Consider the following 15,867-nt stretch of genomic DNA (forward strand, 5'->3'; position numbering starts at 1 on the left):
AGAGTTAAGGAGAAAGAAACCAAGCCATTAAAGAAGGCACTGTGAGAAAGGAGAGAGTGCGTTTACTTCTGAAAAGAATTTAGCAAAGATCATCATGTCCAGAATTTTTTTTTCCCCTGAGGCAATTGGAGTTAAGTGACTTGCCCAGGGTCACACAGCTAGGAGAAGTGTTAAGTGTCAGAGATCAGATTTGAATCAGGTCCTCTTGATTTCAGGGCTGGCGCTCTATCCACTGCATTACTTAGCTGCCTCCAATAAGCAGATCTTTTAAAGGGGGAAATATAGCCTTGGGAGTTTTCTCAGGTAAATCAGGGAAATAAAGGTGGGGATCTACAAGCCAGATGAAATGTAGACCTGGCAGTCCATGTTCCAGATCTGTCTAAAAATATGCTAATCAGTATCTCAAATGTTGTTTAAAATGCAAAAAGAGTTCTGTCCTTACAATCACTCTATACAAATAAGATAGTCTGGAAATTGGTATGCCTGGTAATAGCTGGTTGTGCTTTTTTCTGACAAGGGAATAAAGTCAGTTTAACATCATAAGGAAATTTCTGCTTTGCTGTCTTGTTGGCCATTGTACCCAGAAGTTTGTCTTATTTTGTCTTAGTCATTTTCTTAGATTTCATAGAATAACAGATTTAAAAACAAAAAATGTTAGGTTCTTACTAAGTGCTAATGAGATAATGAGATATTAGGTTTTTACTAAGTGCTAAGTCGGTACTTAACAATTTTCTAGTTCCAGCCTTTACTGGGAATTTGACTTGTGAATTCCTGGGGAGGAGCTTGCATGTTTAGGAGGAGCAAGCTCATTGGTTGAAGTAATTTTTCCCAGAAGCCCTTACATTATCCCATGCCCATTCTCTGGGAGGATAAAAGAGGGCAGCTGGGAGGAAAGAGAATTTTGTCTGGATGAGACTTGAGGCTGCTCTCTGCAGGAAGGGAAGTCGGCTCTCTACAGGAAGAAGAATCTGTCTGAGAGATTTGAGTTGACACAGCAGATCTCCTCCCAGAGAGCGATCAGCAGCTTTTGGAGACAACAGCACATTACACTTTTCCAACATATTTTTTGACTATTTATTTTATGCAAAAGTTGGAAGCCACTCCAAGGGTTGAGGAAGAATTTTCTTATGCTTCTGAGTTTTTGTGCAGCTATTTTTAGAACTAATTCTGGAGCGGAAAAATCCACAATAGGACTAGATGAAGTCCTTTTCCAGTCCAAGACAACCTAGAAGATCAGCAGGAAAGATCCATTGCACTGGGGTGAAAGTGAAGTTAAATCCAGCTCTGGCAACATTCAGGCATGGGCAACAGTGGGCCTCAGGGACAAATAAATCAGCAGGAGATATTTCTGAAACATTCGGTGCACAGATGGTAAGGGGTAGAGGCAAGGGGTTAGATAAAGATTAAAAGAGTCCTTGTTATTCACAGAGAATGCAGAAATGTTTTGCACTGCACATATACAAATCTGAAATGAAATCCTGGGTCACATTCCCAGGGCAAGGAGGAGCACTCCTATTAGCATCCACAATGTGGGGCAAGGACTTTTGCTTTATCCTGACAAGGACTTATTCTGAGCCCTTCAGAGGAGCTAGACCGGACCATGGCAATTTGGCGCCCAAACAAGGACAGACGCGATCCTGATTCCAGTGGAAAAGCCTCCGATCTAGATCTCAGTCTCTCTGAGTAACAAGGAAACTTTGTTAAAGATTAAGTGAGCGTTCTAATAGACAAATAAGGAACTTAACTTGTTAAGGGCTAAACCAGCAATCTCTTATAGTGAAATGGGGCAAACGCCTTCTGTTCAAGGAAAATGTTTAGAGAGCATCATCAAGGTTATGAAAAGCCAAGGACTGATTATAATTTTGGAGGAGATTACTGAACTTTTAAAAACTGTGTCATATGTCCTTGTTTTTCTCTGGAAGAAGAATTGGATCTAGATGAATGGGAATTAGTAGGAAAGCAATTAGGTGAACACTACAAAAAAAGATTTTAGAAGCCATGTAGTCCCTTCTTTTACAGAGGAGGAACCTAAGGCTATGACCGTCTTTAAGTGACATGCCTCCAGTTGTAGAGGTAGTGAATGAGAGACCTAAAATTCATGTTCTGGAAGTTCAGAGAGTTGATGTCCCAGACAAGTGTTGAGGATACTTATCCAAGTCTGGAAGAAGCAGGAAAAAGACAACTTTTAGCTAGATGACATAATGACTTGAATGGACAGCTGAATGAAATATGAAGGTGAGGTGTGGTCTAAGGCAGGGCTTATTAAACTTTTTCCACTTGCTACTCCTTTTGCCCAAGAAATTTTTATATGACTGACTATATTGGGATATAAAGTATGTATACTAAATTTAATGATAATCATAATTTTGCAACCCACATTCAGTTATATGACCCCAAATGAAGTAATGAATCCATATGGGATATACAACATAGGACCTATTCATTGATTCCTGTATTCTGACCTATTCTGCCATTGTACTTCCTTTTTCTCCAAATGTCAAATTACAAAACAAACAAAACTACCTCCCTCTGTCCTTAAAATTTTTTACTGTTCTTAGTATCCCTACTGAAGCAGGTTGTGGTCCCTTTAAGAAACTATATTTCCTATTTATCTGTGATTCCTTTCAGATTCTCAGCCCCTCCTGGTTGAGGGATATCTCCCCAGACAAAGTTGTCTTTCCTGGATGCCAGGGCCTTTGATTCACAAATCCTGGCCAAAAGATCCCTTTGAATTCCAATAGGAGACTTGGGCTTGTCCCAGCTCCAACTGGATCTGAGCCAACTTGGGCTCTCCCAGCCCCTACTGGTTCTGATCTGCTTGGGTTTCCCAACCCCCACCAAGACAACCAATATAATGAGCTTCCATCAGCTAAGGACTTTGCAGATGAACCTTGGCACTCCCTTTGCTTCCAGAACCTTCTGTCAACTGAGAACTGCATTCTCAGTGTAAAACTCATTTTCCATAGATCTGCCCGCTGGAATAATATTTTTTTCCAGTGTTATCCTCTTTTTATTTTCATTTATTTCCCTAACCAGACTTTATGCCTCCCTCTCAGGATTTTTAATCTTACTTCCAATTCCTATAATAAACCTCTTTTATCAATCTAGTTTTTTGGGTCCATAAATTCCTTTACAGAAAACCTCTGCACCTCCAGAAGGGAGTCCCCAAAACTCCCTACCCTTGCACCAAATCCCTAGGAGTTGCAGGGAAGCCAAACCTCTCCATTTGGTTACCTGAACCTGCCATTAGACCTTATCATTTAATTCGCTGACCACCAGAAACCCTACTTTCATTTTGGTTCCCTAAATCTAAACCTCATCACTACTATTAGCATGGTAAACGCTGGCACATTTCTTGAGTTTAGGAATTTTGAGTATCAGTGTGCTAAGTCATTCAGTTGTTTGGATTGAGCCAGCTTTGATTTGGTGAACCCCCAAGAGCATCAGAGTCACTAGGCTCTCTAAGAGAAGGTAGAGTGACCTAGGTCAGAAACAGAACAGGTCAGCAAGGGGATTGGACCTAAGAGTGTCTGCTGTACTTCCAGCATAGATCAGATAGGGAGATTTGGATTTTAATTAAACTTTGTTAATGCTTTGTCATTTTTTTTTCCTCATTGCTATCACCAAGTCACATCTCTCCCTATTTTCTCTCCCACCTCTCAAAAATATTCTCAAATTTCTTCCTTGTGAATGAAGAGTTTGATGAGGTCTAGAATTGGGGTACTTAAATGAAATTAGGGTTTAGTTGAGGTCTAGTGGCAGGTTCAGGGTACAGGGAGTCAAATAGAGCTCCCCTGCAACCCCTTTGGATTTGGTGCAAGGATACAGAGTTAAATGAGGTTTGGTGATGGCTTAAGAGTCCCCTGTAAAGGAATTTAGAGACCTAAAAACCTAGATTGATAAAAGAGGTTTATTATGGGGTTTGGAAGTAAAGTTAAAATCTAGTTAGTAAAAGGTGAAGGTAGAGGTAAGAGGGCACTGGAAACAGTATTTCAGTGGGCAGAGATCCTTGGCATGCCAGGCGTAAGACTGCCATGTTTGGAACCTCTGCAAAGAGAAGGCTCCAGTCTGACTCTTTTATAATAGGGAGCTTTGGCTAGAAGCTGAAAGGGGGTTATGGGTGGAGTCCTAGGTTGGCTCCAGGCTGGGTTTCAGCCAAGGTTAGAATTTGAATTGAATTCATTGGGTTTCAGGACTGAACCATCCCCACCCAGATAACAAAGATGAAACTGTTTGTGCTTGGGGTGGAGTCCCCTCACTGAGGCAGAGTCGAAGGTTTACTCCTTTAAGGATTTTCAGAGTTTTAGGATTTCCTCTTCAAGTTCACTGAGCATGGTTGGAGTAAGTACTTTAGGAAGGAACTCAGCAATCAGAGAGACTATAAGCCAGCACACCAGTGGACAGGCGAAAATGGGGGGAGTAACAGACAGACCCTAGAGTACTACCAAAAATGGGCACTCTTTTTTCTTGCTTCCTAAAAGGATAAAAGCTAGAATTTACATCAAGGGTATAGAGCTAGAATTATGCAAGTTCAAGACAAAGAAGCACTATCTCATTGTTTTTCAGGGAAAATTACACTTACCAGTATAGCTTTTTCCTATCAAACACAGGTTACATAAAAGATTATTACAAATAGTAATTATCAGATAAATCTGTTCTTCCAAATAAAAGAGCAGATAGAATTCAGCAAAATTATACAAATTTTTAGTATATTATACAGTGTATACGGGTAAATGAACTTTTCATATGGGAGATAAGATTTCAAATCAGGGGAGAGGATCTAGTTTCTCCTAAAGAGAATTCCTTTCTATAAAATTTCTAAGGAGACAAACTGGAAATGAGGTACATTATTGAGAAACTAGCTCCTACATAACCTGCCATTCCAAAATTCTGTTTCTTTTCCTGGAGTAATTTTTCTCCATCTTTCTCTGAGGAAGGCTTTAGAAGCTTTTTTTAGTAAGTCCCTTACTAAATAAATATCCTTCTGTGTTATTTAGCACATTTCTCTATGCCACTTTGTGGTCTCACATAATCATCCATAATCTTCCACAGTATGCAGTAGAAAGCTTTCTCTCTCCCCTCTAGCTTGTGAAAGTATTTATATTGGTCTGACCCAAGCAAAGACAATAGCTTTTATCTTTTTAGCCTATCTATAAAAAGTTTGTAATGATTACCTTTTGTGTATGTCTTAAAAAGTAGATTCCCATATATTTTGAAATCATTGTGAATGAAAATTCTTTATTCTCCATTTTATCGCTAAAATATAAGAGAGTTTGGTGATTTTGTGAGTTATTTTTTACCTTGCTACTTTGCTGGTACTATTTAGTTGTTTCGTTTTATTTTGTTACTTGACTCTGGCAAGATAGGGAGATAGTGAAAGTTGGCACAAAGATAGCAGTAAACATGATTGTGAGCATGGAACAGTTAAGAATGTATCCAGAAATAAAAATAAATTTGGACCACACCTTGAAGCTGAACAATGAGGTTTAATATGGTGAAAGTGGAATTGAAAAAAAATGATCTAATAATGATACATCAGGCTGCTTGAGCTTTATGTTTGCTATTTGGGATAAAAAAAGAGGAAGCTAGCTTTCTCTAGTATCACAGTAAAAGCCTGTACAGCTTGCCTTCCTTTCCATGCTCCTATGCTCCCTCCAAGGAAGAACCCTCATGATTTGAGACCCACTGAAATTTGGCAAATGGATGTGACTCATTATAAATCTTTTGGTCATCTGTCTTTTATCCATGTTGTAGTAGTCATCTTTTCAGGATTTACTTTTGCAATACCAGCAGCAAAAGAGACAGCCTGAGTGGTCGCTGAATTCCTTATATAAGCGTTTGCAATTATGGGTGAGCCACAAGTAATAAAAACAGATAATTGACCTGCATATACCTCTAAACATTTTATACACTTTTGTGCACACAATAAGATTTTACATACCACTGGCATATCCTTTAATCCTCAAGTTCAGGCAGTAGTAAAGAGGAGAAACAGAGACATTAAGACACTCCAAAAACAAAAGAAAGGGGGAGCCACTGATAACCCTAGATAACTTCTAAATTTAGCTCTATATACAATTAACTTCTTGATTTTTGATAAAGATGCACTGGCTCTGGCAGACAGGTTTTATAACCCACCAGAAGAGCATTGTCCAGTGCAAGCAACTCTACTATCTTTAGATAATCACCAAGTGATATGGAGAGATCCAGAAAGTGGTGAATGGAAGGGGTCAGATAGGTTAACTGCTTGGGAGAATGGGTTTGCAAGGTGGAGAAGGAATCAGATGGGTGCCCACAAGCCGTATTCGCCTTATCCATCTGAGAGAGATGGAGAAGACCCTTGAAAAGAAGGAAAAGACCCAAGAAACCTCTGGTGATTCTCTCTCTGACTATATGTGCCACTGAAAAAAGCATGGCTGTTAACCCTATGTGTATGGTAATTGACTCATAACATCAAAAATTGTTAATGAGACTGTTGCAGGACTTAAAAATCTGCAGGAAATCCTTGGGTTTCCTGATGTTGAAACTGTTGCAGGACTTCAAAACCTGCAGGAATCATTGGATTCCCTGACACATGAAGTACTGGACAATAAATTGGTTTTGGATTATCTCTTGGCTGCTGAAGGAAGTGTATGTGTGATTGTTATTTATATATTCTCCTAGAACTTATGGATGTATATAATTCTTCGTGTTGCTTCATGTTGTTTGTTATGTCACTACTAGACTGTGTTATATTACTATGTGTTTGTGTGATACCTCCCATGCTGATGGATTTATGTATACCTGTTTCAAGTAAAACAAAACAAAAGTGGGAGATGTAGAGGGAGGTATAAGATCCTTCAGCCCAGAGGCTGCTAAAAATATCTGGTTTGGCTTCCCATTTTTCCCTTTGGCTCATCTCCCCCCACCCCAGAAGTCAGGGAAGGTGTGACCACCTGTATTCTACTTGAAGCAAGGATTCTTACAGCAGGGTGCTTTTAATAAGCGCTTACTCAGTGTGATGAGATAATGGTTCTCTAGTTCACATATAGTTAGTATGATATAATGATGTAATCACTCTAGTTGACATATACTTAGTGTGATGTAATGATGTAATCAGAATGAGGTATTGAGAGCACTGGAGGAGATGAGGGCTCAGACTTAGAATTAGATAAGGACCCAGAAGAGACAGAGAGGAGAGACTCAAATATAGAGGAGACACAGAAGATGGAAACAGAAACAGAGATCCTCTTGGTGGCTTTCCTGCCTTCATCATTTCTCCACCTAAGACCAAGACTCAACCAGAGATCTTCCGGACAATACTGGACTTGTAAATTGATTGAATATGATGAGGATCAAGTAGAATAATAAAATTGTAAGTGTAGTATTTTAGGCCAAGAAAATTTGAGAGAATGCTAATGGCATTGATGTTACTTCATTGTCTATGGAACTTTTTAGTAAAATTGTTTCTTTTCTTATCCTTTTAACTAGAGCTACTTTTGATTTTTGCTTTATCTGAGATCATGATTGCTACTCCTGCTTTTTCTTTTCTTTTTTTTTTTTAACTAATAGTGATATAGTTCATAAGAATTATAAATATCACTTTCCCATGTAGGGATATAAAGTTTATTAAACTTTATTTAATTCCTTATGTATTCTCTTTCTTGTTTACCTTATCGTGCTTCTCTTGAATCTTATATTTGGAAAATTGAATGCTTTAAAATCCTTTATTTCATTGAACATTCATTATGCTCAATTTCAATGGATAGGTGAATCTTTGTTGTATTCCTGGATATTTGCCTTTCTATAATACCATATTCTAAGCCCTCTAATTCTTTAATGTAGAAATTGCTAAATTCTGTGTAATACTGACTATAGTGCCATGAGATTTGAATTTCATTGTTGTTGTGGCTGCTTGCAGTATTTTTCTCTTTGGCCTTGATGAGGGGAGTAAAGTGAGGTCTAAACCGAGATGGGTCAGTTCCATTTCTCTCTCTCCTTCCCAAAGTAACCAAGGGCGGGTTCGGCAGCAAATGAATTTGCTACTTAATGCTGTATGGAAACATAGTCTTTATTGATTATAATGGAAACACCGGAGAGTTGGTGGGCAAAATGGCTGCAAGGTACAAGGCCAATTTTGCAAAGAATAGATTTTTGAGGACTCTGTTTTATACAAAAGCACAATCATTCAGATGCAGTGATGTAAGGAGGTTCCGGAGAGTGATGTAAATAAGATAAGGATTCTCTTTTTATCTTTTGGGGACAGACAGAAGTCTCTTCCCAAAAAGGAATTTCCTGCTGGCATTTGGTCTATCTGAGGAGATTAGAATGGGGGCTCTAAAACCATAGCCAGCTCAGACAGCCCAAACAAGTTTGACCAGATCTTGTATCAAAGGTCCAAGTCCCAAAGGAAGTTGGAGATCAAACAAGGAATATCAAGGGGCTATCGCCCTCAACAGCCTCAGTGTTTTGGAAGTAGGCTATAATTTTCCTGGAATTTTTTATTTTGGGATCTTTTTCAGGTGATTTATGGATTTTTAAAATTCTGTATTACCTTTTGATACTATATCAGTTTTCCTTGATAATTTCATGTCTTTTGGATCTATTTTTTCCAGCCCAGTTGTTTTCTCAAAGGATTTTATTTTATTTATTTTTTTGGTGAGGTATAGTTGGTGTTAAGTGATTTGCTTAGGTCACACAGCTAGTAAATGCCAAGTGTTTGAGGCTGGATTTGAATCCAAGTCCTCACAGCTCCAGGACTGGTACTGTGTTACTTAGCTGCTTTTACCAGTGAAATATTTTACATTTCTATTCTTTTCATTTTAGTGTCTCATGGAATCATTAACTTCTACTTGCCCAGTTCTAATTTTTAAGGAATCATTTCCTTCAGCTAGCTTTTGTACCTCCTTTTCCATTTGGACAATTTTACTTTTTAAGGACTTATTCTTTTCCATTTTGCTAATTCTACTTTTTGACTCATTGTTTATTTTAGTGAATTTTTCCATTTTTTGTGCTGCTTTTACTGAGCTATCAATTTTTTTTTTCATGATTCTCTTGTATAATTCTCATTTCTGCCTGCATTGGATTGTACTCCCATTTTACCAGCTGAAGACAAGCCTGTCCTGCAGTCCTAAATTGTTTTGTGTTGGAAATTGTTTCACCCCATTTTTTTTCAATTTGAGATATTAATTAAAGTTGTTTGGAGGGGAATTTGGAAGCACTCAGGAAGGTCCCTGTCTTTTTGGCTCTACATCTCTTGAATGCCTGTTGCATTAGAATTTTGGAACTGGTTCCTTAGAGAATATATGAGAAGTTTATATTTGAATGTATGTTTGAAGTCCTAGTGAGATAACCTATTTAGACACATTCACATATCAGTGAGGATTTTAAATTAGATTTGAATTTGAGTGATAGGACTTAAAGGTTTGGATTAGGGAGTCAGTATAGAAGGTGACAGTGATTTAGATAATCACTGAATAGCTAAAGAGTTTTGAGAAAGAAGGTCTATTGAAGGGTTCTATAAGATTGGTAAGACAGAGTAAGTAGATAAAGCAGTTAGAAAAATTCTTTAGCAGGATAGTAGTATCACAGAAGTCAAAGGATGAGACAGATTTAAGCAACAATAGACAAATTATGCCAAATATTATAGAACTATTACAGGTAATTGTGTTTTCTTTTCTCAGCAGTGGCTAAAGTGAATAAGAGATGGCCAGTAATCACAAACCCCCTTCTGCTCGCCCTATTTCACGAGGAGGAATTGGGTTGACAGGAAGACCTCCTTCAGGAATAAGGCCTCCATCAGCAGGTGTTCGAGTGGCAACTGGAGTAAGCTTTTGAAAAAAATGTTATGCTCAAGATTATTGTTATTAATTTATTCACTATAGGGGCAATTCTGTGATGGTGTAAAGGACTGAACTTGAAGTCAAAAGGCTTGAGTTTAGATCCTGACTCAGATACTTAGTAGTATTATGACCTTGGGTAAGTCATTTAATCTTTCTTATTGCAAATCTTAAAGCATTGTTAGCTATCATCATCATTATTTTTCCTTTGGAGTTTACAAAATGGAGAAGTTTTTTATGTGACAGTTTTTCAAGTTTTTGTTTTATTCTGGAGACATTCTTCTGTAACATATTTAAGAATATTGCTATTATATGTCAAATGAAATTTATTTTAGGTGCTTAAGTATTCCTAGTAAAAAAATTTTGTGATGACTTTGTAAATACTCAGTATTTTAGGTAGGCAAAAAAATGAGCCTTCTTTGCTCTGACAGTTAATCTACTGCCATCCCTCCATCAGTTTGGGCAGTTGGGGAAGAAAGGATAAATGGAAATTAAGGAAAATGGAGGACAAGTGAGAAAAATAAAGAGATGTTTTGGAATAATTTCCTCCCACTCAGAAATGGGAAAGGGAATTAAAGTTTACCACCACCACACCACTCCTCCCCCCAAAGAAAAAAAAACCAGATAACAAAAATTCTCTGAAAATATCATCATTACTTAAATACTACCTACTGTATATGTATATATAGTTCAAATAGTAGGGAATATTTCCTTCCACATCATACATTATTCTCTTCTTCAGATTTGGAAGGTGAAATCAGGCTTAATAATATAGATATATTTTAAGTAAAATTTATTATTTAGTTGATTTTGTGATGCCCCCAATTTGTATTTTTGAGTTCTCAGATTTGAGTGCTATTCACAAATTCTAAGAGATAATCTTGTGGATTTACTACTGTAGCTCCTGAATTCCTGCTTGTACCCATGCAATTAACAATCTGCCAGGAATCTTGGTGAGCTTTTATCAAAAACATTAACACAAATGGAGTAGCTAAAACACTCGCAAATACATAATATATCTAAGAGGACTACAATGGTAATGAGGCACACACTTGCAGGTTACATGGCCAACACAACTCACAATTCTGAATGGTATCTCTTCACTCTCCACTGCTTCTATGTATTTCATTACTTGGAAACATATCTCTTCCAAATGGGGTAGCTCAGTATTCTTTATGTGCATCTATAGTCTTCACCACCTCTAAACTTATTCTCTTAGATGCAAAACCCAGGTTGGGTTTTGCTGTGTTTTGAGGCTAGCCATTTCCTAGGCAAGGAGATGGCAGAGTTGAAGTCTAACTGTCCCCGAAATAACTGATTAAAAACCAGGTTCCCTTTTTAAAAGTGCTCACCTCAATGTATGGTGAAAGTGCAATTTGTTTTCCTAATCTTCATCTCTTCATATGAGGCCAAAACTAAATAAAAGCTATTTGACCAGCAATTGTAAACAATTCTAGGGTTCCCAATGGGTTCTAGGGTTCTATTAGTATTTGAAAATGAATGACAGTGCATAGTGGGAATAAAGAAAAAATTTCTGTCCTTAGAGCAAGTTCATTATCTGTTGGATTTTTATATACAAACCACCTACTTTGCAAATTATAGCCTGATTCAATCATACCCAAAAAAGGTTTTACCTTTATTATCTTATCTCTTTGTTTGTTCCTTACCTAATAAATTTTCAGAAATTTGAAAGGGACACACTTTTACATTTATATCACAGTATTGTGACAGATAGTTAAGGCCTACACATCATTGAATCACCTGGTTCTTTTTAAATCGACTTCATGTTTCAATGGAAAGTATATTATTTCATGGAAGTATATTATTTTTAAAATTGGGGTTTTTTTTTTTTTTTAGATACCACCTGGTACATCAAGACCTGCCTCTAGAAGTGGTACCATGGGACCTGGAGGAGTACTGTCTTCTCAAATCAAAGTTGCAGACCGTCCAGTAACACAGCAAGGTTTAAGTGGAATGAAAACTGGAATGAAAGGTATCTTTTAGAATGAGTAGATGAGGTATTTCAATGCCATATTAATAATCAAAATGACAATGTGAGGAAGAAAGGAAGATCCATGCATCTTGACTAGGCAACACCCCTTTCTCTATTCCACTCCCTCCTCCTCTCATTCTGTGAGACTTGCCTTCCTCTTGATGACATAGCTTTCCTGGCTCCTCTTTACTGCACTTTGTACTTTCACTCATATCCAACTGATTGTGATGAGAGAGTTGCAATACTCTATGTTCCTCATTGCCACTTATAAGTATTTCCTTTACTATCATCACTTCACAATCTCTTTTACTTTGGGGTACATTTAATCTATAATCCATTTAATCCATTCAAGAGTCTGTTAACTGTTGTCAACCTGCTTCTAGGACACAGTTTTTCTTTCTTCACTGAATTCAGTGACTATTTCATAATAATACTCCCCAGTTCCTGCCCACTTACTGTGGACTTTAAAATATACACTCCAAGACTTGGAAACCATTTTAATAATGGGAGTGGAGAAGAGGCCAAGATGAGTAAGAATGAAAAATCAAGTATGGCTCCCTGTTTGTCAGGTGATAGGAAGAATGACAATGCCTTTGAAAGAAATAAAGGAGTGGGGAAGCTAGATAGTTCAGTGGGTAGAGCATTGGCCCTCAGTTCAAATCCAGCCCCAGACATTTAACATTACTTAGCTGTGTGATCCTGGGCAAGTCTCTTAATCCCAGTTATCTGCAAAAAATTTAAAAGAAAGAGAGAGAAAGAAAAGAAATAAGGGAGTAAGGAGGAAGTATGAATTTCTGGGAAAATATAGTCCCTGTTTTATATTAACTTTAAAATATCTATAGAATATTAAGGTGGAGATGTCCAAAAAGCAATTTGAGATGCAGCAATGGAGCTTAGAAAAGAGATAGGGACTACTTACGTAGAGTTAGATAGAGGTGATATTTTAATTCGTAAGGATATGAGATAACTAAGAAAGAGTGTAAAGAAATGGGAGGAACCAGAGAGAAAAGAAAATGTGAGATGTATCTCCCAAGTAAATAATTGCATTAATTTTAACTATGACTTTAAACATTATTTTAGATGGGATAGGAAGGGATGAATAATGCCTTGTTGTCCCTTGGTTAACGGGGGGAGGAGGAAATGGGGTGTATGTAAATTTTTAAAGCTGTTCTCGTCTTATACCAAGAATTATTTCCAAGATGTGTCTATGGCAAAATAAGAAAACAAGGCTATGTTCCATAGTCTGATAGTATTATTTTTTGTTCCACCTCCATTGTTCCCTATTTCTGCAAAGAAGGGAAGTAGCTGAATTCTCATCTTTTTCTTCAGTGCAAAGTGATTGTTATATTTATGTAGGCTTCAGTTTTAATTTTGGTCAATCTTTCTATTCATCACAGATATTGTTTTCCTGGTATTAGCTCATGTAAATATTCCCATGTCTCCTTCATATTCTTCATTTTAATGACAGTTATATGCCATTATATTCACCTACATTTTTTTTTTAGGCCTGTACCTTATAGATGTGTATCTACTTTGTTTCCACTTATTTGGTAGTACAAAAAAGGCTGCTATACATAATTTGAAAAAGAGTAATAGATTTAAACTTGGCATATAAATTTAGATTTATTCCTATGACATCAGAGCTAAGAAACAATCAGATACATGTAAATGAGATTTCATCCCTGTCCACTGTATAAAACTTATCCATGATCCTTGCTTGCATAATTGAATGTCCTGGCAGTAACCTTTATATGGAATTGATATATAGGTATTCACAAATTGCTACAATTATATACTTCCTTTTGTGTCCTTTATTACTGTCTTCCTACTCCCTGGGGTCTCCTTAAATCTAGCCTTAGTGTGAATTTAAATGCATTGTAATAAAAGCCCAATGCTACAATTATTTACTAATCTGATTCATTTATGAAAGATCCTTTAAGTATCCAAACTGAAGACTAGGTTTTATTATTAGATTTTTACCCTACCATACTGCATACTGACATATAATTAAATGTTTGTTGTCATACTTTAATAAAGAATGCTATAGGCAGGGTGACATTCTGGAAAAAGCACTGGGCTTGAAGTGAGAATCATTTTGAATCCTGCCTTGTCTGCTAACTAATTTGGTTATATAATCTGAGACTGACAGCTTTTCATCATTTATACAATGGGACCAGGATAACTGTAGAATCTGTTTTATAATGCTACTAAGAGGACCAAAAGTATAAAATGTAATAAAACTCCTGCCCTTGAGATAAAAAAGAAACATTTATTTTAATATCAAATTATGCATCTTCTTCAATTTTTCTTGGTTTTTATTTCATTCTTTCCTTTTGTTGAGTCAAGAAGGAATGCATGAAGACAATCTTTAAAAAACTAGAGAATGATTTTTATATATACTTTGAATTTGTTAAGTGACATTTTAAAACTTGGTTTTCAAACAAAATGTAATATTCTTTTTATTTTTGTTGTTAGGTCCCCAGAGGCAGATTTTGGATAAATCTTACTATCTTGGACTACTTAGGTTTGTTGGATAAATAATTTTTAAAATTGTAATATTATAAACTATTTTCATGTTTAGTAGTTACTAATTAATTCAAGTTGTTTATTTCTGAATTGTTTTTTCCTTGAATCATTATTACATTGAATATTCTGTAAAATATATAGGATTACAGACTAATGAACATTCCTAATCTTACATACAGAGTATCCCAAAAGTCTTAATGCAGCTTTAATGCTTATTGGACAAAGACTTTTGGGACAACTTGTATTTATATGTAGACTGTGTTTTTTAAAGTTTAAGCTGCTAGATCCTGAGTAATTCTTATTGTGGTTCTTCGGCATTTGAATTGTTTCTTTCTGCCTGCTTGTAATATTTATTCCTTGGCCTGAGAGTTCTGAAGTTTAGCCACAATATTCCTTGGGGTTTTAATTTTGGGGTCTCTTACAAGAGATGTTTGGTGAATTCTTTTAGTGGTCATTTTACCTTCTGATTCTATGATATCCGAGAAGTTCTCTTTGATCATTTCCTGAAAGATAGTGTCTAGGCCCTTTTTTTTTTTATCATGTATTTCAGGGAGTCCAATAATCCTTAGATTGTCTCTCCTACATCTATTTTCCAGGTCAGTTGCTTTCCCAATTAGGTATTTTACATTTTTTTCTATTTTTTCATTTTTTTGGTTTTGCTTGACTCTTGCTGTCTCCTTGAGCCATTTATTTCCATTTATTCAATTGTAAATTTTAGTGAATTATTTTCATTTACTTTTTTTACTTTTTGTATTTGTCCAATTGAATTTTTAAATGAGTAGTTTTGTTTTATGGAATTATTTTCCTTGTTTTTAAGGAGTTATTTCCTTTTTCCATTTCACAAATGCTGTTTTTCTGGGAGTTACTTTCTTTTTTTATTTTATCAAACCTATCTTATTTAATGAGTTACATGCTTTTTCCCATTTCACAAAATCTATTTTGTAGTGAATTTTCTTTTTTTTTTTTTTCTTTTTTTTCCCCCCATTTCACAAATGCTGTTTTTCTGGGAGTTACTTTCTTTTTTTATTTTATCAAACCTATCTTATTTAATGAGTTATATGCTTTTTCCCATTTCACAAAATCTATTTTGTAGTGAATTTTCTTTTTTTTTTTCTTTTTTTCCCCCTGAGGCTAGGGTTAAGTGACTTGCCCAGGGTCACACAACTAGGAAGTGTTAAGTGTCTGAGACCAGATTTGAATCTGGGTCCTCCTGAATTCAAGGCTGGTGCTCTATCCACTGCGCCAACTAGCTGCCCCCTGTGAATTTTCTTCAGATAGTTTCAGTATTGCCTTTTCCAAACCCTCTTGCAAAGTTTTCATTTCCTTTCCCCATTTTTCTTTTAGTTCTCTTTTAAGATCCTTTTTCATTTCTTCTAAGAGAGCTTTGTGTGATGGGGACCAGATTATATCACCTTTGGGGGCTTCAACTGGAGACAATCTGCCTTTTAGTCTCCTCAGGGTTTGAAACCTATTCTTTCATTATAGAAGCTGTCTATTGTCAATCCTCTTTACTTTTTTTACTCATTTTTT

At 36.3% G+C, this 15,867-nt stretch overlaps 1 protein-coding gene across 21 annotated transcripts in view; it reads left to right on the forward strand.

Moving 5' to 3' along the window:
• The window catches only part of IFT74 (intraflagellar transport 74), a 177,004-nt gene that overhangs the window by 65,335 nt on the left and 95,802 nt on the right, over nt 1-15,867 (forward strand). For 13 of the 21 annotated variants that reach the window (XR_012484573.1, XR_012484571.1, XR_012484574.1 and 10 more), the window contains exons 2-4: nt 9,663-9,804; nt 11,676-11,811; nt 14,287-14,335. Coding sequence is in view for 15 of the 21 variants with exons in the window: in XM_074280775.1 (XP_074136876.1) it covers nt 9,685-9,804; nt 11,676-11,811; nt 14,287-14,335 (305 nt within the window). In the remaining 6 variants the exon portion in view is untranslated. Of the gene's footprint in view, nt 1-9,662; nt 9,805-11,675; nt 11,812-14,286; nt 14,364-15,867 lie in introns of all 21 variants that reach the window. The other 8 variants (XR_012484572.1, XR_012484575.1, XM_074280773.1 and 5 more) reach the window with 2 other exon arrangements.

This window comes from Sminthopsis crassicaudata, chromosome 1 (assembly GCF_048593235.1).
Source record: "Sminthopsis crassicaudata isolate SCR6 chromosome 1, ASM4859323v1, whole genome shotgun sequence".
Lineage (NCBI taxonomy): Eukaryota > Metazoa > Chordata > Mammalia > Dasyuromorphia > Dasyuridae > Sminthopsis > Sminthopsis crassicaudata.